At 31.4% G+C, this 24,380-nt stretch overlaps 1 protein-coding gene across 4 annotated transcripts; it reads right to left on the reverse strand.

Annotated features, from left to right (window-relative positions):
• Positions 1-3,076: 3,076 nt before the first annotated feature.
• LOC139484626 (glycine receptor subunit alphaZ1-like) lies at positions 3,077-23,330 on the reverse strand. 4 transcript variants are annotated; one of them, XM_071268447.1, is made up of 11 exons: positions 23,116-23,249; positions 17,798-17,851; positions 16,325-16,430; positions 12,330-12,429; positions 11,041-11,117; positions 10,578-10,645; positions 9,391-9,620; positions 6,628-6,710; positions 5,895-6,032; positions 3,556-4,040; positions 3,077-3,322 (listed from the first exon to the last, which is right to left on the reverse strand). In XM_071268447.1, the coding sequence occupies exons 4-11, from the start codon at positions 12,422-12,424 to the stop codon at positions 3,131-3,133; spliced, it is 1,368 nt and encodes a 455-aa protein (XP_071124548.1). In that variant the 5' UTR covers positions 12,425-12,429; positions 16,325-16,430; positions 17,798-17,851; positions 23,116-23,249; the 3' UTR covers positions 3,077-3,130. The 4 variants fall into 4 exon arrangements, with proteins under 4 accessions (XP_071124548.1, XP_071124550.1, XP_071124547.1 ...); XM_071268449.1 differs by lacking the exon at positions 17,798-17,851 and having other exon boundaries at positions 23,116-23,240; XM_071268446.1 differs by lacking the exons at positions 16,325-16,430; positions 17,798-17,851 and having other exon boundaries at positions 23,116-23,330.
• Positions 23,331-24,380: the final 1,050 nt, after the last annotated feature.

A 24,380-nucleotide genomic window follows, 5' to 3' on the forward strand; every position in this document is an offset into this window, starting at 1 on the left:
ATGCTTTGTTAACAAGAATCTGATATATATATCTATTGGATGGAGAGTTGTCTCATTGACACGTATGCCACATCTTTCTATATCTATTGGATGGAGAGTTGTCTCATTGACACTTAAGCCACATCTTTCTATATCTATAGGATGGAGAGTTGTCTCATTGACACTTAAGCCACATCTTTCTATATCTATAGTATGGAGAGTTGTCTCATTGACACTTATGCCACATCTTTCTATATCTATTGGATGGAGAGTTGTCTCATTGACACTTATGCCACATCTTTCTATATCTATTGGATGGAGAGTTGTCTCATTGACACCTATGCCACATCTTTCTATATCTATAGGATGGAGAGTTGTCTCATTGACACTTATGCCACATCTTTCTATATCTATTGGATGGAGAGTTGTCTCATTGACACTTATGCCACATCTTTCTATATCTATTGGATGGAGAGTTGTCTCATTGACACTTATGCCACATCTTTCTATATCTATAGGATGGAGAGTTGTCTCATTGACACTTATGCCACATCTTTCTATATCTGTTGGATGGAGAGTTGTCTCATTGACACTTATGCCACATCTTTCTATATCTATTGGATGGAGAGTTGTCTCATTGACACTTATGCCACAAGTTTCTATATCTATTGGATGGAGAGTTGTCTCATTGACACTTATGCCACATCTTTCTATATCTATTGGATGGAGAGTTGTCTCATTGACACATATGCCACATCTTTCTATATCTATAGGATGGAGAGTTGTCTCATTGACACTTATGCCACATCTTTCTATATCTATAGGATGGAGAGTTGTCTCATTGACACTTATGCCACATCTTACTATATCTATAGGATGGAGAGTTGTCTTATTGACACTTATGCCACATCTTTCTATATCTATTTAGTTTTCATTGTTGTGTTTTGTGCACTATAGTTTTCCTTTTTCATATTTTTGCCATGTCTTTTTTAGTTTGTTTTCGACTTATGAGTTGGGATATACATTTGGTATCTCTCGCCTCTGTTATAGAAAGCTTGTATTAAAAAATCTTTATGACTACCTATCTGATTAAGATAAGCCCATGCTTTGTTAACAAGAATCTGATAACATTTGATTTTCATGTAAGTGTATATATCCAAAAGACTTTTGGAATTTTCTTTTGATTTTTCCAATTTATTGTCGTTAGTTTGTTTTCTCATATTTCTGTCTTTTTCCTTACTCATTTTTTTTTACTCTCTTTGTTATTTTTTTTAAACAGGATATTGTTGTGTTTACCAATTCTCTTTGATTTTTTTTATTTAGCACCTATCAACATGTGAAATTTGTATCTGTCTCCCAACTGATATTTTGTTTTATCTAGCACCTATCAAGATCTATCAACATGTGAGATTTCAGCAGAATGTTGGAAAAAATCACGTCTACAAAAAGGAGCTACATCGCTATTATTCATAAAGATGAACATCTTTATATTAATTCTGATACAAGTAAAACTGATTAAATAATTAAATCATATTGTCTTTCTTAAAGCTTGATTTTTTTGCCGCATTTATGGGCATTACGTTTTCTGGTCTGTGCGTCTGTCCGTTCATCCTCCCGTTAGTCCGTTCGTCCACCCGTCTGTCCCGTTTAGTCCGTTCGTCCACCCGTCTGTCCCGTTTAAGGTTAAAGTTTTTGGTCGAGGTAGCTTTTGATGAAGTTGAAGTCGAATCAACTTGGAACTTAGTACACATGTTCCCTATGATATGATCGTTCTTATTTTAATGCCAAATAAGAGTTTTTACCCAAATTGTCACGTTCCACTGAACATAGAAATGATAGTACGGATGGGGCTTCCGAGTACTATGGACACATTCTTGTTTTTTATATTTTGTGTTTAGGTGTGCCTTTGGTATTAGTACTTATATTATATCATTTGTTTTTTGCTGCAACTCACATGTGGTGGTACAATAGAACATTTTATGATATCATATTGCTGCATGGTTAATAGTATTACAGAAAAAAATTCAAAATGCAAAGGGTGGAACATTTATTAAAATCGCTACAATTATCGCCCTTTTACTGCTAAAATTACCTAACAATCATAGTCGCTGGAATGAATTCGTAACAAAACTAACAAACAAACTTACAATAAAAAATTACAAACATATAAAAAAAAATTATAAACATACTACAACAACACAATCTATAAAATAGGCATACTATATTAATAGACATAACTATAAACAATCTATTAATAGACATAAACATTTCTTAAAGATCATTTCTAATAGAGTAATTTAAACGCTTATATACTTGTATAAAATACCGAATTAACTATATTTGTAGGTGGTTTTGATAATGATTGTACCTAAGTTTACTGCTTTGCTACCAACATGAGCACGCTAGGACAAACATGGACAGAGTTTTGACCGATCAATAATAACAGTAAAGCATAACAAAGAAAAAAAGTATATATATACTATTTAAACGGAAATATTGTAACACGACGTGTGCCACCTGTGGAGAAGGATCTGCTTATCCTTCCGGAGCTCCTGAGATCACCCCTTGGTGGGGTTCGTGTTACGTAGTCTTTAGTTTCTATGTTGTGTTTTTTGTACTATTATTTGTCTGTTTTTGTTTTTTTTGTCAGTTTATTTTCGATCTATGAATATGACTGTCCCCTTGGAATCTTTGCCCCTCTTTTCACGGAAATATTGTAAAATCTATAAAATCTGTCTTAATTGGGTTGCACATAACAGTGAAGCTTCCAAAATAAAAATAAAAATATAACGTTTTTTCTATTTCTAAATAATACTATGTTTTACAGGTACTTCTACAGTTAGTTGTGTTATTGCATAGCAATATAATATTTCCCACAGAAAGCAAACAAAAGTTAGCGTGCAATAAATTCTAATATTGCACTAGTGCAATAAGTCTTCAAAATCATGACGTCACCAACGACAAAATCTCAATTTAAACCAATTTTTACTTTCAAATATTATATTGCTATACAATAAAAGGGTTATTGCATGAATATTGGGGAAAATTGTCCCTCGTAGAACATATATTGCACTCGCAAGCTCGTGCAATATAAAATTCTACATGGGACAATATTCCCCAATATTCATGCAATAACCCTATATTATTCTCACTAATAATTTAGAATCTGGATGTAATGCACCCAATATACAACATTAAATATAGCAAAAACAAGCGGAAACAGAATCCTGGATGCCACGTCACAGTACATAGCATACAACATGCCCTTCTCAAATGCTGGTTTATCTTCTAATTCACTGCGTTGTTTCTGTAGCGTTACACCTGCATCCATCTTAACAACAGTCTAAAAAATAAGAAAAATAAAATTTTAATCCATATTTTTTAAAATTTGTTTAAACTTTTATTTAAAAATGCAAATATCGTATTTAGGGATATTTGTAACAAAATTGATTGACATTTATGTATTAATCTATCGAGTTATATCAATAGCTTCCCTACATACATTATTTTCTGTATTTTGTATACGAAAAACCCATTTTAAACCAGAATATATATTAAGCACCAAACATTATTTACCTCTTTTTTATTTCCATTTGTTTCATCCGAGCTGACGCTACCTCTGTGACGTAAACCATCTGGATCAGAGGAAGCCATTACACCTTGATTATTTCGCATTAGTGCCTTTTCCCTGACTTCCTTTGCCAACTTTATTAGTTTTTTCATAATGATTCCCTTGTGAGACCCTTTCCGAGTCAGCACATTTGCAATAGCAAATTCAATGAGTGCAGCAAAGACAAATACAAGACAGGTAGCCATCCATATATCTATAGCCTTGGTATACGACACACGAGGAAGTGACGCATTTACACTTGAACTCTGGGTAGAAATAGTAAGAACTGACAACACGCCCAGGGTGACTCTTCCGGGTACTGAATTTACATTCAACCAAAATGAGACCCATGATAACATGACAATAAGCAGAGTCGGGATGTACATCTGAACGACATAGTATCCAATGTTCCGCCGGAAGTCAAACTGTGCAGACAAGGTACTGTAGTTTCCTGTGAATGTAATAAATCTTATATATTAACCATACACACATGAACCCTTTTGTTTTGTTGTTCGTCATCAAATTTGTTAAAGTGATAAACGACTTGAAATATGTCAACAGTAAATCACTGTCAGTTATTATACACTAAACTAAAAAGTGTTCAGTGCATAGTCAAACTTCATTTTCTAAATGCAAGAGATTCATATAGAATAACAAATCGAACATGTATATGAAAAAAAGTCAACGATTGACCGAACAACTCATTAATTTACGACTTAACTAGTAGTTAAACTATCCATATTATTGCACATGTGAAATTGTCGGTCATTATTTCCATGAAAAACACGGCAATTCATTGCAAACGATATGATAATTCATAATATTCAGTTATACTTTTTGGAACAAAAATTTGCCAACCCATTCTGTATTCAAAAGCTTGCAGCTACTAACAAGACTTTATAGAACGTCACCAGTGTCTAAAGCCAATGAACCAATGTTATGTCAAATAAAATGGTCATCAAAAGTTACCAATACCTTGTTGATAAATATTCCACATTAACTTCACAAATAATTTTGATGGTTATGAAGTATAGATTCGAAGTACTGATGATGTTCATCACGTGTTATAGTGTTTCTCTCAATTGTCTTTGTGAAGTATTAACCTTCACTGTTTAGTCCATTTTTGGTAATATCCCATGTGAAGAGGATTGGTACTTATGCCCCCAGCCAATGTATTTGTTTGCTATTTACAGTTTGTATGCTTGTCTTTCATTATTGCCTATGTGCTTTGTCTATATGCCATTTTGTTTCTAAGTTGACATATATTTTGCTGTTATAGAAATCAAGATTTAAACAGAATTTTGACTGGTATACCCCAATTATTGACATATTCTACTATTATGTTTGTTTGTTTTGTTCAAATATTGTTGTCAATATATTGAAATTGTTTGCGACTGTTGTACAAGTGTGAGGTATAGCTAGCTATAAGACAAGATTTTATCCTCCATTTTCAACACGAAAAAATGTCATTTACCAAGTCAGAAATATGACAGTTGTTATCCATTCGTTTAATGTGTTTAAGGGTTTGATTTTGCCATTTGATTAGATACTTTTCATTTTGAAATTGTCTTGGAGTTCGGGATTTTTAATATTTTACTTTTCACCTAGTTTTTGTATTTATCTTGTAGTGTTTATTCGTACTTTCAATCAATAAAAATGGGAATGGAAATGGGGAATTTGTCAGAGACAACAACCCGACCATAGAGCAGACATCATCCGAATGATTGCTAAGTAACACAGTGAATTTGAATTCCGGGCATTGCAATTGACCTTTATGTTTCATTAGGCAAAATTAAATATGTATGGCGTTTGTCCCCGAGGGTATCACCAGCCAAGTAGTCAGCACTTCGGTGTTGATATGAACATCAATTATATGGTTATTTTATAAATTTCTTGTTTACAGAACTTTTTTCTCTCGAAAAACTAAGGATTTTCTTATACCTTAGCTGCATTTGGCACAAGGTTTTGGAATTTTGGGTCCTATATGCTCTTCAACTTTTTCGATCTGAGCGTCATTGATGAGTCTTATGTAGACGAAAAGCTCGTCTGGCGTATTAAGTTATAATCCTGGTACCTTTGATAACTATTCTATCTGTTTATATCACTGGTTACAATTGGTTCATGTGTTGTTGATTTTTGTAATGATCTAAGATTTTCATGCTTGAGAAAGTTTATTTTAAGTCGTTTATCCTATATGTGTTCGTGATCAAAAGCTGTACGCTTTATAAATACATTGTTTATCCGTTTGATATACTGAAACATGTATCAAGCTGACCATCAGTTTGTATATCTAAATATATAATACCTCTTATTCGATGGTCAGAAAAGAAGTTGTCATAAGCATGACCCACAACTTCAAACTGAGGAAGACTGGTTATATTCATCCCGATAGGTTGGTTTTCCTTGGACCAATGCAGATTTATCTGTTGAGCATCGTAACCAACTGAAAATTATTATTATCATTAGTGTTAAACATTTCAAATCAAATTTGTCTGTTGAGCGTCGTAACCAACTGAAAATTATTATTATCATTTTTGTTAAGCATTTCAAATCAAATTTATCTGTTGAGCGTCGTAACTAACTGACAATAATAATAATTATTATTGTTAATCATTTTGTTTGCCAATTGCAGATTTGAATCTTTTATTACACACTGTTTACACAAGTTGATTCCTTTTGCTAATTGTATGATTGTATAAGATTTGGCATAATTGTCGATGAGACAACAATCTACCAGAGTTCAAATGACGTGGATGTTTGCACTTGCAGCCTTCAAAGAAGAGAACAGCCCATACCGTATAGTCAGTAATAAAATAGCCCGGATCATTAAAATTATGAAATTATGGCCACAAAAGCTAAATATTTGCTCACAAAATCAAAGTTCGTAATACCATATGAAAAAAACTGTTTTTACAATTTTAAATTTGCAAGTTAGATAAACTTGACGTTGTCTGCTGTTCGTTGTCGTTGTATGCTTCAAATATGCACGTTAATCGAGGAGTTTTTTTTGTTGATGTATATATGAATAAGTTACTTACAACTTTCTAAGTGTAGTCTACATGTCTGTTTATCAAAAGGGTAACTATGTAATAGCATTACACAACTCAGCTTTAGGGTCAGTCTGCAAAGATGGTTGATTAAAAAAATAATCGAATATTCATGCATTTTCTTTTTCTTGATATAATTTAAAGACATATAAGACATTTGTGTTAACTTTTATGGTAACTATTACAAATGTGTTTTAACTTGTTGTTGTTCAGGTGCTATATATTTGATTGAATAAACTTAACCCTAACAAAAAAAGACAACAACCCGACCAAAAGCAGAAAACAGCTCAAGCTGAAGTATAGATTATTTGTGAACTGTTTGGTGAAATGCTGGTCGTTTGTTCGTTTGTTTTCTTTTTCTGAAGTTGTTGTCAGCATTTCTTGGACCAATGTATTTTTATTGTTCCGTTGGTTCCTCGTCTCTTTTAACCTTCGGCTGTCGTATTTCCTATATAACAGTGTATATTATAAAAATAAGAAGCTGTGGTATGGTTGCCAATGAAACAACTTTCCACAAGAAACAAAATAACACAAAAATTAACAACTATATGTCACCGTGACGCCTTCAACAATGCACAAAGCCAATACCGCATTGTCAGCAATATAATCATAGTTTAAGAACCTCAGTAGAATGCATTTCATACATTTTATGTACTGTTAGTATTAACTTTTACCCACAAGTCGATTACAAACTGACAATGTCATGGCAAACTGACAATATAAAAAAGAAGATGTGGTATGATTGCCAATGAGACAACTATCCACAAAAGACCAAAATGACACAGACATTAACAACTATAGGTCACCGTACGGCCTTCAACCATGAACAAGGCCAATACCGCACAGTCAGCTATAAAAGGCCCCGATAAGACAATGTAAAACAATTCAAACGAGAAAACTAACGGCCTCATTTATGTAAAAGAATGAACGAAAAACAAATATGTAACACATAAACAAACGACAACCACTGAATAACAGGCTCCTGACTTGGGACAGGCACATACATAAATAATGTGGCGGGGTTAAACATGTTAGCGGGATCCCAACCATCCCCCTAACCTTGGACAGTGGTATAACAGTACAACATAAGAACGAACTATAAAAATCAGTTGAAAAAGGCTTAACTCATCAGATGGACAAAAATGCAAGTGGACGTGGCCGGGTACTTATACATCCCGACCCAAAAAGACACAATGAACAGATCTAAGAGTACTCGCAGTTATCTGAAAGCTAGTTCAAATCATGCATCTAAGACTAAACTATCAATCCGTACACATCCAAAATCCAATGGATTTAGTGTAAAGACGTCATAAACAGCCAGAGAAAAACATGACCTTGTGCAATTCCAAGTTACAGGTATCGACAGATTGTAGATCCATGAATATGTATATGTATATAACATACAAGTAATATTTAGTAGGCTTTTAATTTACTGATAACAAAATCAATATTTATACCAATAAAAACAATATTCAATGATCTTATTACAGTGTTAAATAGGTAACCTTTTAGAATAAGTTTATTAAAAGGAGCGACAAGTTTACATGGATCATTTCTAAATTTCCGGGCACGGTTAACAACATTTCCGTAAAAATGAGGATGTGCTATCCCATTTGAAATAAGTTTTCTACAGGTACAACCAAACTTCAAAACCAAATCTTTATATGTATGGAAACATTTAGTAAAGGTTTTCAGTAATTTATGGTAACAATATCCCTGGTTTAATAATTTACCAGTAATACATAGGTTGCGTTCGTTAAAATCAAAAACGTTACAACAGAAACGGGCATACAGAACAAGTTGTGAAGTATAAACACCGTAAGATGGTGCCAAAGGAACATCACCATCTAAAAATGGAAAATCAATAATAGGGAAACCAAAATCGTCTCTTTTGTCGTAAATTTTAGTGTGGAGCTTCCCGTTTAGAACCAAAATATATAAATCTAGGAAAGGACAGTTATTACCGAATAAATTTGATTTATTTAAAGTAAGTTCCTTAGGGTAAATTTCAGCAGTATGTTGAGAAAATTCTTGATTATTTAACGAAAATATATCATCAAGATAACGGTAAGTGTTGTTGAATTTATCAATTAAATGCAATTTCGACGGGTCTTTACTAAGTTTAGTCATAAACTGTGATTCGTAACAAAAACAAGTCTGCTATTAAAGGCGCACAATAAGGGCTCATGGGGATACCTACAACCTGTCGATAAACTTTGTTGCCGAAACGTACATAAATATTATCAAAGAGAAAATTAACAGCTTCAATCATCTCAGCACACCTCCAGTAAGTATATCTAGCATATTTACCTTTCTCAATAGAGAAGAAGGCTTTAAATGAGTTGCAGAAAATATACCTACATTCAGCTTTACCAAACGACCATTTATTTAAATAGGAAAACTTTTGTATAATAATATAGTGTGAAAGTGTAGTGTAAAGAGTAGAAAAATCAAAACTATTAACAGAATCAAAAGGACCATCAAAAGCACATAATTTATCCAAAACATCCAAAGATTTTTTTACACTCCAAAAATAGTTTATACTACTATGTTCTTATATTTTATTACAACAGTTTATGATAAGCTCTTTAATAGTAGTTAATGAACTAGTTAAAAGCATTGAAAGATTAGTTGTAGAACACTTACTAGAGGCCGAGATGAAACGATATTTAAATGTTTTTTTGTGAAGTTTAGGTAGCCAATACATAGTAGGGACAAAACATGGTATGAAAAATAAACATGTACAAAACCTACCTGACTGTATAGTTTAGTATACATTTCTTAGTCAATCGAAACATTCTGTTAGGTGACATAATATTATGGTAAGAAGCCTCTTTCTCGTTTGGGAAAAACACGTCTGGGGTCCATAAACTACCGACACTTTTTGAATCTAGTTCAACTTCCTCAAAATCTAAAGATTGGAGGTCTTTCTGTAACCTCATATCGGTCCACTCTAGATGTAACAGCAGACTTATCGTAAAATCCTTGTTAATAAATATACAAATATATGTGATGAAAAAAGAAATAAATGTACTTACAATGTAAAAACTAGGAAATTTTGAAAAAGACGAAGCAAATGAAAAATGCCATTTTAAATACTTAGTATAAATCACTTATGGTCTCATTGTAAACATATTTCGGGTTACTTTAATATATTTACTCAGAGTAAGTGTGCATTATCAATATTTCCTTGGTAGTAAGTTACGGCTTACCAAGCAGCTATTAACCAAAGGAGTTGAAGACATCTCTTCGAACGTTTTTAAATGTACTTTCTTGAATTGGTTGGTTGACCGTTATGAAATTTTTGTGTATTTTATTCAAATAGTTTCACATTATCGTCTTCTCTTCCATGCTAGTTATCGAAGAATATTACTTTCCACGTGCTAAACTACTGGTACCACTAATGTAACATGATATTATATCTACCACAATGGAGCAACTGAGATCATCCAGGTTTAATGTTGAGTTCGTGTTGTTTGAAACACATCAAACGAATAGATAACACCTGTCATATTCCTGACATGGTACAGGCATCTTTTATATATATAAGCCTCTTTGTATTTTCCGCTTAGCTTAGGGGTAAACATGTTCTTGTCTTTTCGTATGTCTCGTGTGCAGTTAAAAAATCAATACATTAAAAAGTAATAGTTCGAATTTCACTAAACAAATATTCTTATCTTTCTAAATTATGTCAATTTGTTATCGTTTGGATGTCATCTTTTGACAATTGTATTCTCTTTATGGCTTTTAATTACCCAAACACCTTTACCACTTTTGTTTTTGTCATATATAAGTGCCGAGATATATAAGTCTCTGACAGATGCAAACACCTGGCCACCAAAACAAAACGTTAGTTAACATTTCGTTGATAAAGCAATACATGGGGAACAAAAACTTGTTTTTACGAGTTTTTGTCACTTTTTATTATTTATATTTCTCACCATATCTGCCTCATTAACATCATCAAAGCTTGTAACATACATATCACAGAAAATATCGGTCTTCCCTCCTTAAATAGATATTAAAAAGAAATGAGATATAGCTTTTCTATGATATAAATATCGGTTAAAACTTTCTAAATTGGAGCAACCGTAAGTTCGTTATTAGATTAATTAACAATATGTCGTCACACGTTTCCTTTCGCGAGGAGAACAATAGCACAAATATAAATCGTCGCGAATATTTAAACTTGAATCTTTCCGTATCTAACTACATAAAACAATTTGAAAATCACGAAACTAAATAGCCACAAAAATGACACGTACTGGCAAAACGCAAAATTAAAGTATCCGCGAAAATAAGTTGGTTTAAAGTACCAGTAAATATATAAGGATCAGTTTTTATTTTTGTCATATGGACAAATCCTAAATAATATAAAGATTGATAGATATATAATAAACTTACCATCTAAGTCATAATGAGGCGGGAATTTTAAAACCTCTTGGTTATCTCCTTTCCACAAGAGATCTACTATTTTTGCCCTATTAAAAACAACAATAAAAACTATGTTTTATCACAAGAAATTGTCTTACATAGTTCAATCTTCAAAACACCTCATACTCACTCAGATTTATATAGTATAATTGACAAACATTACTGGAATAATAAAAAAAGTCAATCTTTTCATCGTGAGAGTATTGTCATTTGATCAAAGTTAAATATCGTCCAGAACATGCATAAACGTCTTGCCATTGAAATTAAATCAATCGAAACTAAGTCCACTGAATCACGTCTTTAGATGCATTCATGTCCTTTTTAATTTTTTGATTTCAGGCAAACAAACAATAGAAATTTCCATGATAAACAACTGGTATGACTCACTTGTTCCTTTATTTTGACAAGGTTGTGTATTTTTGTCTTCGACGTATGAGTTTAAATATCAATTTGCTATCGTGCCCCTTACTTTTGATTTAGCGTAAAAATAGAGAAAACAATAAATTTTAAACACATGTAAGAAGAACGAGTAATTTCGCTCTTTAAAGTCAATCACATAAACTGGGTTTCTTATACGAAATCAAAAATATGAATACTGCAACGACGTAAAAATGGCAAGGAACTATGGGTTGAAAAAGTAATTCGTCTAAGCTTTCATGTCATAGATTATATTTTGTATTTCACTTATGTAACATTATTATCAATACCGCCAGCTGTTTCAAAATGAACTAGGATATGATAAATTTAAAAAGATGTCGTATGCGTGCAAATGAGAGAATTTGTAAAGGAAACCACTATAGAGCAAATTACGTTCCTGAACAAAGAGCCTTGGTGCACACCGAACAGTAAGCTATAAAGGGCCTTTAAAATTACTAGTGTAAACCATTCAAATAGGAAAACCAACGGTCTAATCGATATGAAAAACGAGAAACGAAAAACGAGAAACGAAAAACGAGAAACGAACCACACCAACAAACGACAACTACTGAACATCAGATTCCTGTACACATGCTTAATTAGTGTGGTTGTCATAGTGTTTTATTGCCATGTGATTTAGTTTCTTGAATCTGTCGTTCCAGTAAATATTTATCTGTACTGCTACAATTTGATATTAGCAAACCGTTGCACAATTTAATAAATACTCTGTTTTACTAAAACTTTCATATATCGTTGGTATCGAACTTACAAAAAGTTAATTTCAAACACGTTCGTGCTTATTGCTTAAATAGTACATTTTACTGGGTATATTGGCGACTTACTTTATGTCATTAGCCGCCGTTACATATATAGCGTGACCTACAATACACACCAAAAGGTTTCTTATCCGGAAAATCTTGTCCTGGATTCGCGTCATGTTTCCTGTAAATAAAAAATAAATAAAAAATAATTCAGTTCTGGATAATTATATTAAATATCAATTAAATGGGATTATATCGTTATGATTGCTGTTATATTAATTGAAGTTTTATTTCCCAATAAAATCAAAATGATTAGATACACCAACAGCTTAAGTGATTGCATCGACCCATTAGTTTGAACTCTATCATATATATAGTAGGCACACGATATTAAGTACAGTTAACCTTGATTGTGTAATTTTGAAGTATAAAGATTGTAAATTATAATCACTTATGTTATTCCGAATAGACTGAAACCATAGAGCAGTCTCTCCCAACAATTTAATTTCAATTTTCATTTTTAAATGGACAATCAGGAAAAACCGTCGATGACGTTACCTTCACATCACAACATTTATCTATGTGCAGATAAACAAAACGCTTTTAGCCAAAAAGAAGACGTGTTACATTCAAAATTAAGTTTTATAAGTCCATTAAAGCGCTGACAGCTTTGTTTTGTAAAAAATAGAAAAGTTCAAAATGTTTGTGGCTAAGTATCTTTTTTTATAAGTGGGTTATATATTTGTTATTTAAAAATAATATTCAAATTATTTTTGGTTTTTCAGTTTATTTATCATTTTGTTTTTGCATTTTCGAACTTTCCAAGCCTTTAACAACCAATAACTTTAACATGTTAAAGTTAAATATAAATATATATCTTATAACAAAATGTTATGTGGAAATGAAGATTTTTACTAGATCTTTTTGATTTTCATTCTATACCGTTGTCCTATAAGGCTGTAATTTTGCAGTTATTTTCAGAGACATTGTTCAAGGGACTACTTTCGCAAACCATATAAAATAGCCTTGTGACTTAACTTTATCTAACTAAAGTAAATACATAATAATAAGAAAACATCAATTACAATAACCTGTTATTGAAAAAAATAGTCATAATAGCATCGAAATTCACAATGTTTTAAAAAGTTTCCCGCGGTTCACTGGTATGTAAAATAGAATATATCACTGATTATCTTTTCCTCAAACATCAGAACAAAAACGAAACAGACAAAACAAAACAAAAGTTTGTTTTGAAAAAAAGAGTAAAATCACATAAATGTCAAAGTCTGATTTTTTAACCTTGACTACAATCAAAGCAATAACTCGCTTTGGTAATTTCATTCAATCTGAATAATACCGTAAGTTCACTCAAACTGTAAAATGTAATACATCTGAAGGAAATAGTTATTAATCATAGCGTGCCAAATATATTACAAAGAGTTCTCTGGTTCCCTATTGGTTTCACTAACCATATCTACATGCTGAAAGTTCAAAGATTGCCAATATTGGCATGGGTAGATTTAATTACTTTTGCAGGCAATTCTTAAATTTCATTTGTAACAGATATAATTATTGTTTATACCATTGGAATCGATTCATCATTCACGTCCTATTGATAAACAACAAATTGCATGTACAATTAATAAACAGATTTTAGACTGTCATGGATATTCTTACTACTACTAAAGTAAGCGAATGGAATCAATGAAAAGATGAAATATAAATACAGCTTCAATTGATACAATGATATTGATAATTTTATATGGTTTTCTACTGTTGTTCTCAATTTTAACAAGATTGCTTGTAATTGAAATGTTTTGTAGTAATAAAGTACATAGACATGTTAATAATCGTCATTCTTTGTATGAAGAGCCACATCAGATAAAAAGCCAATCCTATTTATTAGTAAGGCTAAGTTTTAAACTGATGATTGATGCTGTTAATTTTCTCCTTGGTAATATTTATAAACGTTTCTTTAACAAAGTTATCGACATATTGTAGGTATTCAAATGGGCAATAATTGCACCCTTTAAATAGCAGACTTGTTTGTGTACTTTTATGAATCACAGTGTATGACCAAACTCAGTAAAGAACAGTCTAAATTGCATTTAATCGATCAATTCAACAACACTTAGCGCTAAATTGATGATATTTTTTCGTGAAATAATCAAGAATTTTCTAAAATTTACCTAAAGGAACTACCTTTAATAAATCAAATTTTAACGGTAATAACTGTCCTTTCCTAGATTTAGATATTTCGGTTAACACGGGAAACTCAATTCTAAGATTTACAATAAAGGGGACTATTTTTCTTTCCATGTTGTTAATTTTCCCTTTATGGATGGTTATGTTCTTTTGGCACCATCTTACGATGTTTATATTTAACAACTAGTTTGCTATGCCCATGTCTGTTGTGACGTTTGACGTTTAAGAATTTAACTAACGTAATCTATGTATACTGGTAAATTATTAAGCCAGGGATTTAGTTACCAGAAATAACTTAAAACCTTTTCTAAATTTTTCCATAGATATAACGATTTGGTTTTGAATTTTGGTTGTACCTTTAGAAAACTTATCTCAAACGAGATAGTATATCTCATTTTTACGGAGATGTTGTTTACCGTGCCAGGAAATTTAGAAACGATCCTGGTAAACTTATCGATCCCTTGAATAAACTTATTTTTAAAGGTTACCAAATGAATTCAACACTGTAATCAGATCATTGAATATTGTTTTTATTGGTATAAATATTGATTTTGTTATCAGTAAATTTAAAGCAACTAAATCATATTGATATATACATATACACGTTTATGTATCTACAATCTATCGATACCTGTATCTTGGCATTAGACAAGGTCATGTTTTTCTCTGACTGTTTATGACGTCTTTATACTAAATCCATTGGATGTTGGATGTGTACTTATTGATAGTTTTAAATGCATGTTTCCTTTAATTAGTTGCTTGTGGTTTTGAACTGGCTGTCGATGGCTACGGGTGCTCTCGGATCTGTTCTTAGTGTCTTTTTGTTGTTGGGATATACAAATAACCGGCCACGTCCACTCTGTTGGATGAATTTCTATTTGTGTCCAACTGATGAGTAAAGCCTTTTTCAACTGATTTTTATAGTTCGTTCTTATGTTGTACTGTTACACCACTGCCTCAGGTTGGGGAAGGGCTATGATCCCGCTAACATGTTAACCCCGCAACATTCTGTATGTATGTGCCTGTCACAAGTCAGGAGCTTGTAATACAGTGGTTGTCGTTTGTTGATGTGTGACATATTTGTTTTTCGTTCATTGTTTTGTAAATAAATTAGACCGTTATTTTTCTCCTTCGAATTGTTTTATATTCAAAATTTCTGGGCCTTTTATGTGTGACTTTGCTCATTGTAGAAGGCCTTTCTATGACCTATAGTTGTTAATGTCTATATCGGTTGGTCTCTTGTGGAGAGTTGTCTAATTAGCAAACATCTTCTTTTTTATAATTATGAACAATATGTTACTTTCTTTCAGTTTTGTACCTGTGATTATTTTATGTAGATTGTTTATAAACAGAATAACACTTAACTAGTTTTTAATTATTTCCCATACACTCACTATTTTTCAAATTAATGGTCATTTTTATTGAAAATTTATTAATTTGATACAAATATACATGATGTTAATTGTTATTAAAATTGTAGGATATATAAAAAGTCAAATTACAAAAATAGCTTTCCGAAACCATCAACAGTGCCGATCAATTGCCAGACTTATGTAATAAAAAAATTCCAATGTACCAAATACTAGTTAATCTTACAAGATTAACAAGATAACCAACTGTTGAATATGATAAAAGATGATAGATGAACTAGATTTTACGAATCCAAAATGCCTCTCTCTAACAGGCTAACATACAATCACCCATACACACATGTCTATGAAAGTGACCCTCCACATAAATACAACAAATAAGATATAGACATCGCAGGAAGATTAAAACAACAACAACATAAAAAGAAATTGCATCTCCTTATTTGTTTCAGCAGACAGATTTGAAAATGTTTGAACAAAAGCTGTGTATTAATAACTTACAGTATGCCGATAGTCCCTAGCGCCGATAAGACTGTAATACTTCGATATTCATCAACAACCAGTACATGTGTTTTTTTGTGAATCGTTCAGCAACATTTCATTCCCACTTTAAAAGATGTTACGTAATGGTAAGATTTCTAACAGAAGAAAGAACAATTGCTTTTAATTCAGTTACAAAACATGAACAAATCATTGATGCTATTCCTAGCTTGTTCAATTAGTGCTGAATAACCTTTCGTCACTTTCCATTTTACAAGAACAATAAATCGCAATTTGAACAGAATAGATATTAAATAAAATCGATTATAACGTCAGAATTTATATAATATAAAGCTCCATAAAAAACTATTGTTTACGTCAGGTTTTCGTATAATATATAGATATATTTCAAAAGATATCTTCTACGCTTTATTACAATGGCATAAACAAAGTTAATTTCACCTCGTTACGACTATTTATTTGAGAACAACTTTGGAACATTCCCCAATATCTTAAACACTTCACATCTGTTGGGTACTGTTTAAGGCAAGGCAAAAATAATTGTTCATTGCTATTGGAAGAATTGTTCACGTTTCAAACTACCCATCATCGAAATAAAAGTTATCAAAGGTACCATGCTTATAATCAAAATAGTTGCAAAGCCAAACAAGTAGAAAGTGGAAGAGCATTCAGGACCAAAAATTCTAAAAAGTTGCGCCAAATACGGCTAAGGTAATCTATGCATAGGCATAAGACATTTAACTAGTGAAATATGAAAGTAAGACACTTTATAGATTTGGTACGACGGACGCGATTTTCTGGTTTCGCCTTCACCAGGAATGCTAAAATCCAAAATTGTGTAAACCATTCATATATAAATGGTTTTGAAATGGAACTTTATCACAAAAAGTGCCAATAAGAATTAATCAATATATATATCTAAGCGTAACTATTCCCACATTTTTTGATTTGAGCGTCACTGATGAGTCTTGTAGACGAAACCCGCATCCGTCATAAATATGAAATTTCAATCCTGGTATAAATGATTAGTTTTTTTCCCGAGAAAGGTGGAACCCTAGATTCTTAATATTTTAAAAATATCACCCGATAATTTTAGAATTACGTGTTTTAGATTATGTCCGTTCCGAAACACTGGTTACTCAGTAACTTATTGTCCATCAGCCGAGTAGTGGACTTCATCATAATAATTGCGTAGATTTTCTGCAAATATTTTACTTGAGGAAAAAACACATTGCCGATGCCAAGTTAAACAATAACTTAGATATGCATTAAAATGGTAAATTTTCTGTTATATGAAAAGAATATTTCAAGATCAAATATTATAGAAAATCTAAACTTTGAATGATTATCTTTACAATATAAAGAATGAAACTGTCATATAAAAGTACTTATAAGTTATATATGTTGTTTAAACGTTGCCATTTGTTGAACAGAAGTTTTGTACACTTAACCAATATTTTGCAAACCTCCTACCATGCAATCTTTAATTCAGCTAATCGCTGTCAAATGTGCAATCCTATATATTTGCTGAAAAAGTCAACATATATCAAAATTCATGACAATATATGTAAGTGACTTAAATTATGGTATAGAGGTAATACTACCATCGATTTTTCACTATTTTAGTCCTTTTTCCATTTGCACTTTTCAAAAAAGTGTGCAGAATTTATCTTTGTTTCAAATAAAGAAATATTTGGCATGAGTAATGTTTTTTCTGTCCAGGCCTTGAAGGCATAAAACTTTGCTCAGTGCTCGGAGCACAAAAATCAAGCTCGAAACATGAAATCCAGCAATTTGATTGGTTGATTTTCGAGTCTGAGTACAAAAATCATGCTCGAAATTGTTATGACCGTGAGGCCAGTACTCTACAAAAAAATTCTCTTTACATTTCAACCAATCAAAATTTCAACTATATTTTACCTGTGTACAAGCTTTTGTAACCATGTAATCACAAAACATCATATTTGAATATATATTTCAAAATATCCTATAAAACACCAAGTAAAAAAAAAATGGTGCTTTGAAACATCCATGAGATATGTTAATGACCCAGAAATTTAATGTATGATCAATTTACGGCAACTGTCAGATTCAAGGGAATAGTTGTTTCTACCCTTTTTCGTATGCAACAGGATGTGGCGTAAAATGATTTGGGGGTATTACACCTATCAATAAAAAAAAAATTATGTATATATTTTGTCTTATGTTCTAATTTTCGTCTTAATGCCAACCAATGACAGTGCTTGAACGAAATTTACAAGTTTGTGAGTTAAAAAAATCAAGCTGGTTAATACTTTGAGAAAACGTTGATAACTCATTGAAAGACAGCACGTGTCAAATACTAATAATTTTTACAAAGATTCGGTACACATTTATCTTTTATAATAGTACACAATGCTTTCAAACACAAAACTTGTATGGACTTCCAAACAACTGTTAGTTTTGTTTTCCCTGAACATAAAATATTCGACGGAAAATTATTTCGTACCTGGTAATTCGCAAAAAAAAAAATCAAACCAAAACTAGTTTACAGCTCGGTTAATTGCCCTGTTCGAGGAAGTTTTCAATCTTTCGACCAACGTTTTTGTGTGCAATCTACATATTATAAAAGGCGAGTATGCGATGGCTGTTCAGAAGATATAAAGCTAGATAGTTCATTTATTGTTAAAACATCGATGTTTATTCTTGTCATGACTGCTACTTGAAACCAATTTGTGTGACTTAAAAAAAAGACACATGTAATCATGAAGGATATTTTTGTATATATTTCTTGCATATAAATTATTATGAATACATTTTTTAGTTTGTAGTGTAAATGATATGTCATGAATTACTACCTCTGAAAAAATAGGGAAACTATCTAAACATTGAAACATAACGTTTGTTGTAAAATTGCATATTCTCTCTTCCTTTACCAGTGACATTAATGATAAATATCCCACTGAAACGAAAAGTGCACGTTTCGAAGGCAAATAATATACATGTATGGAGAAGAGAATAAATCATGTAATCAAAATGGAATTTACAACATCGGGATGTAAAATACACCTTACATTAAGCATATTATACGTCAAAATTACTTATAAAACAAAATATTATTTAATCATGATAACTCAGTGTTCTTGCTAATACATAAAATGAATTTTAAATTTTCAAACAACAATCTCAATTTGAAATGAAACCCAATACAATAAATTATTGACAATGGATATATTTGAATGGTATTAAGTATCAAATTATTAAGAAGAAATAATGAAAATATAATTGAATAAAAATAAAATAAGTCAGATGTTAAATCTGTGGCCTAAAAGGGAAGTTACTTTTAGGTCAAATCGAATCTACTGATTTTATCTTTATATATTGCTACGGACACATAAATGCTCACTGGTATCATAGAAATCACATTACGCTATGATGGCTGCGGTCTAAATAAGATCATCTATCTGCTATTGCTAATAACTATTATCGATGCGACCGAATGAAAGAAAAAGTCTGAAGATTTTATTTTCTTGACACTAATTTTTCATGAACTCGTAACTATATAGAAAAATAAAAACAATAAAAGAATACACGACACCAACATATTCATGATAACTAGTTGGTATCAACAATACAGTAAGATTGCAATGGTGAGCAGTATGTTAATTTATGCAAATTAAAGATTTTGTTGATGCAGTTACGGAGTAATATAAAAACAAAATCGTTATACCACTGATTCATAGAAAGTACTAAATCGCCACAAACAATCACCAAATACGGTTTCGGCTTGCATTTGATATACTTGGATTTAAATAATTTGACATGAAACATATCACAGCGTCGTTTTCGTATTTTGAGGAGGATGGTGAGTGGCTGTTTAGCCGTTTGTGGCAATGTAAATGTATATTCAGCAGTAGGTTATGTAAATATGAATTTATCACTATGATAATCATAATTTTCTGAGTTCTGCTTTATATTAAACCGACATGTTGAGAACGATGTTTTAAACGTTCTTGTTTACAATGTAGCAGACGACAAGGAAGACATGTAACCTACGGAGCACATTATTCGTGACAAAAATAATCCCAAAATAATAAACTTGTATTAACTCTGCTTTAAAGGTTGAAAACGTCTTAGAAATCCGAACATTAATAGACAATATAACAAAGAAGATGTCGAATGATTGCCAATGGATAATCTCTTCATAAGAGACCAAAAAGACACAGAAATTAACAACTATAGGTAACCGTATGGCCTGGTTATATTAATATATTTCTATGGTGTGATGATGCTGTTTGTCGAATTAGTAGTTTATTAGATTATGCTATTGTATAATCACATTATTTCGAGGGTTGTGTTTTACGTTCATATCAAAACCTGAAGTATCCAATTTAGGAAATACATTATTACATGTTGTACAATCTGATGGTAATTTTGACGCCTAAATGAGATAACAGATACAGTAAAGTTATATTAACGATATTTTGAGGGTTTAACAAATCAATCTTCTCTAAAATCTCTTATTTATCTTATCTTTGTTGTTTTAAGTAGATTCTTATAAAAAAGTATTATATTGCACCTTAAGGTATTGGTCACGTGGTATAAAACACATTGAAATAGTAACAAAGACATTCGAGGGTATACCTGAATAAGACAGCAACCCAACAAAACAAATAACCTCCCGACATTTGATGGTTGACTTGTTTGGAGAGTTGTCTCATTGGCATTCATACCACATCTTCTGATATCTATTTGGAATATTTTAAACAATAAACAAATGTCCTGCTCCAGATCAGTCTGAGTTTGAAAATGTTTGGAATGAACTGAGAGAACATATAAAACATATGGCATGCGCGAGGAAAATACATAATAAGCGAGAATAAAAACTCGTTTAAAACGCTTATTTCAACTACTTGTATGGTAGACCGTGATCCTCTAAGGTTTAAATGTCCCACTATCAAAATACCCACAAACAAACATACAACAAATCAGCAGAAGGAAAGCACTACATTAAGCACATACCGGAACAAATAATGGTCGAAGTTATTGAAAGGAAGCTCCAACCACGTAATCTATTTAAGTTAATGTTGTTCTACACTACATGTAATATTGGTTGCTGTACTTTATTGATGAGACCATAACGCAGTGGCATAGACAGGACATGCAGACGCAAATTTCATCAATGCCTAGGTCAATTATGTACGTGGAATTAAAAGATAAAGTTAAACTACCCATTTTTTCATGAAATAATGATAAATTATTTTTTTTTCTCTTTTATATGTTTTGACGAAAAGCACTTGATGTTTTGATATTCGTGTATTCTCTTTTTTCCCCACTGTATATCTCTTTATATATTTCTTTAACATAATAATAATAGCAGCTTAGAAAATTAATTGACTTTGATTTTTAAGTTGTAGTTCTGGAAATATTTTCACCTGATTACTTGCCAAAGTAAGAGCATAGGCACTAACTAATATCTTATAATTAATATACATATTTTTTATTTTTGTCCCAAACGACCACATAATGATTTCATTTTGTAAGTTCACACAGATGTTTAAATTTAGTTTCATGATAACCAGCAAATTGTTATAAACGTCAATTTAGTAGTGTAGATCAGAAAACAGTTCCGAATGATTGAGGGAAGATAAAAATGATATGATAAATAAAACTTAAATAAAATTTAGAATGAATAGTTAAGTTATCTCCCTGTTCATGATTCGACAAAATATAAATTAAATAAAATCTTGCATTTTAATATAAATTTTATAGCCATTTGCTGGATCTTTAACGCATTTAGAAAAGCTTTCTGTCTATATATATCGTTTGATGTTCCGTTTTTCTTTTCGTAATAGATGAAATATCTTGAATATTATTATTCTTAAAGAAACATATTTTTATTCGTGATTAATTGTGCATTAAACATGTAAAAGTAGCGCCATGGTTAATAAGTTCGAGATACAATAAGTAAACAAAAGAGAACCTTTTTGTAATGAGATCGTCCCAGATATCTTAGATAATTATATTGCTTTGAATATCAATGGAAATTGCACGATAAGGTTTGTAATTCGTTATGTATGTATATTCTAAACATGTAAAAGTAGCGCCCCTGGTGTGTAATAGTTAGTAAATGCCTAAACTAATGTATGCTACCTTATACCAACCACTTACTGTTATTGCTAATAGATGTATTGAAACTACAATACAGGACACATTTCAAATGACCATAAGGTGGTACGATGTCGTGCAGATGTTCCATTTATATGTCTATTCTTTGAATTTGGTGAATTGATGTATTTCGCGTTCTATATATCTATATTTTTCCATTCTTAAGCAAGTTAAACCACAAAGCTAACTGACCTAGTTGATTTGTTGTTTTATTTAGTCACCCTTAACACAAATACATGTCTACATAACCGGTTTGACATCAAATATCAACCAGCCAATCATTAGCATTGATGCCTTACAAATATCAACAGCAACCAGATAATCATTAGCATTGATGCCTTACAAATATGTGACATATTTTGCTTTTCCGTAATATGTCAAACCCTATAAAGGCAAGCAATGAAAGTTCTGTGTGACAAAATTTGTTTTAGATAAAGTTGAACAAAATAAACATCAGTCATCTGTTAACAAATGTTAATATTCATCTATAAAAAGTAAAGGTATAAAAACTAACAAATCTTACGAAACGAAAGTTTGTCTCAGTAGAACAAATTATGTTTACTATAGAATTTAACAACTATCAAAAATGGCTGACTGAAAAAGAAATACCAATATTCGCTAATAAAATAAAAACATATACTTACATTCATATAAGCGTGTCTATGATGTATTACACAATTCCCATGCTATGTGGTAGTGATAACAGTTTTTTTCCATATTCTTCCACCTCTAAGATGCCGAAATCATCGATTAATCAAATACTCGAAATTATAATATAGTGTGTAAATATTGTAGAGAAAATCTCTAAGGCGAGAACAGAAATAGATTATCTTCTTGATTCTGTACAGTTCGATAATCTGTTTCTCCCTCTTCAATACAGTTTGGCAGTATTCTAATCAGGACTTTAGGAGTTGTCTATCTCTAGTCAAAGTTCCCTTAATTAGTTACCAATATAATAAATCTGTAAGATATATAAACTTAATTGCTAGATTATTTTTTCTGTTATCAAATATAATGCAGACAGTATGTTATAAAAGTTTCAACCATCGGTTCATAGAGTAAAGTAATGATTTTATATTTGTTTTTAAATAAAGTATACTGATGCTATGTAAGGCAAAGAAAATGAGTGTGGAATAGCAATTTGAATCAAAAGAAATGTGGGTTATACGTCAATGAATTAACAACCCAACAACAAATACTACAAAGATTAATCTTTTTTGAGGTGAAACATTTTAAAAGTCTCCAATGACAGACAGGTGTCTATAATGTATGGCAAGTTCTACATGTGTTTAGTCTATAAAAGTTGTGACTAAAATTGAGCAGAAAGAATAAAACAATGATTTTTTTTCAGTAAATTTTGAATTTGATTTTGAATTAAGTAGTTCTTTTATATGCGCTTTAAATAAAGGCAATAGTAGTATAGCGCTGTTTGAAAGTCATAAATCGATTGATAGAAAACAAATCCAGGTTACAAACTAAAACTGAGGTAAACACTTCAATTTTAAGAGGAAAACATCGGAACAACAGAAACACTGATACAACGAAAAACCCAAACGACAATGCAACACGCACAGAAACGAACTATAAGATAGCAACTGCCATTTTCCTGACTTGGTTCTGGACATTTAAAAAAAATGGTTGATTGAACCTGGTTTTGCGGCTAGCCAAAAGTAAAAGTAAAATAAAGAGTACAAATTTATAATTTTGTTAAACTAAATGTTTTCTAGAGCCTATATCAATCGAGTAGTAGAATAATTTTCGTTGGTCAACAAATGAACTGTTCGTTTAGACATTTACATTCATCGGAATCATTTAAATGTTTTGGTCTGTTGAAAACAAAACTAACGGAAAAACACATTGTAATATGCTTGTATGAAATATGGACTCAATACTGCTTAATGTTTGAGCG

Source organism: Mytilus edulis, chromosome 8 (genome assembly GCF_963676685.1).
Source record: "Mytilus edulis chromosome 8, xbMytEdul2.2, whole genome shotgun sequence".
In the NCBI taxonomy this organism is placed as follows: Eukaryota; Metazoa; Mollusca; class Bivalvia; order Mytilida; family Mytilidae; genus Mytilus; species Mytilus edulis.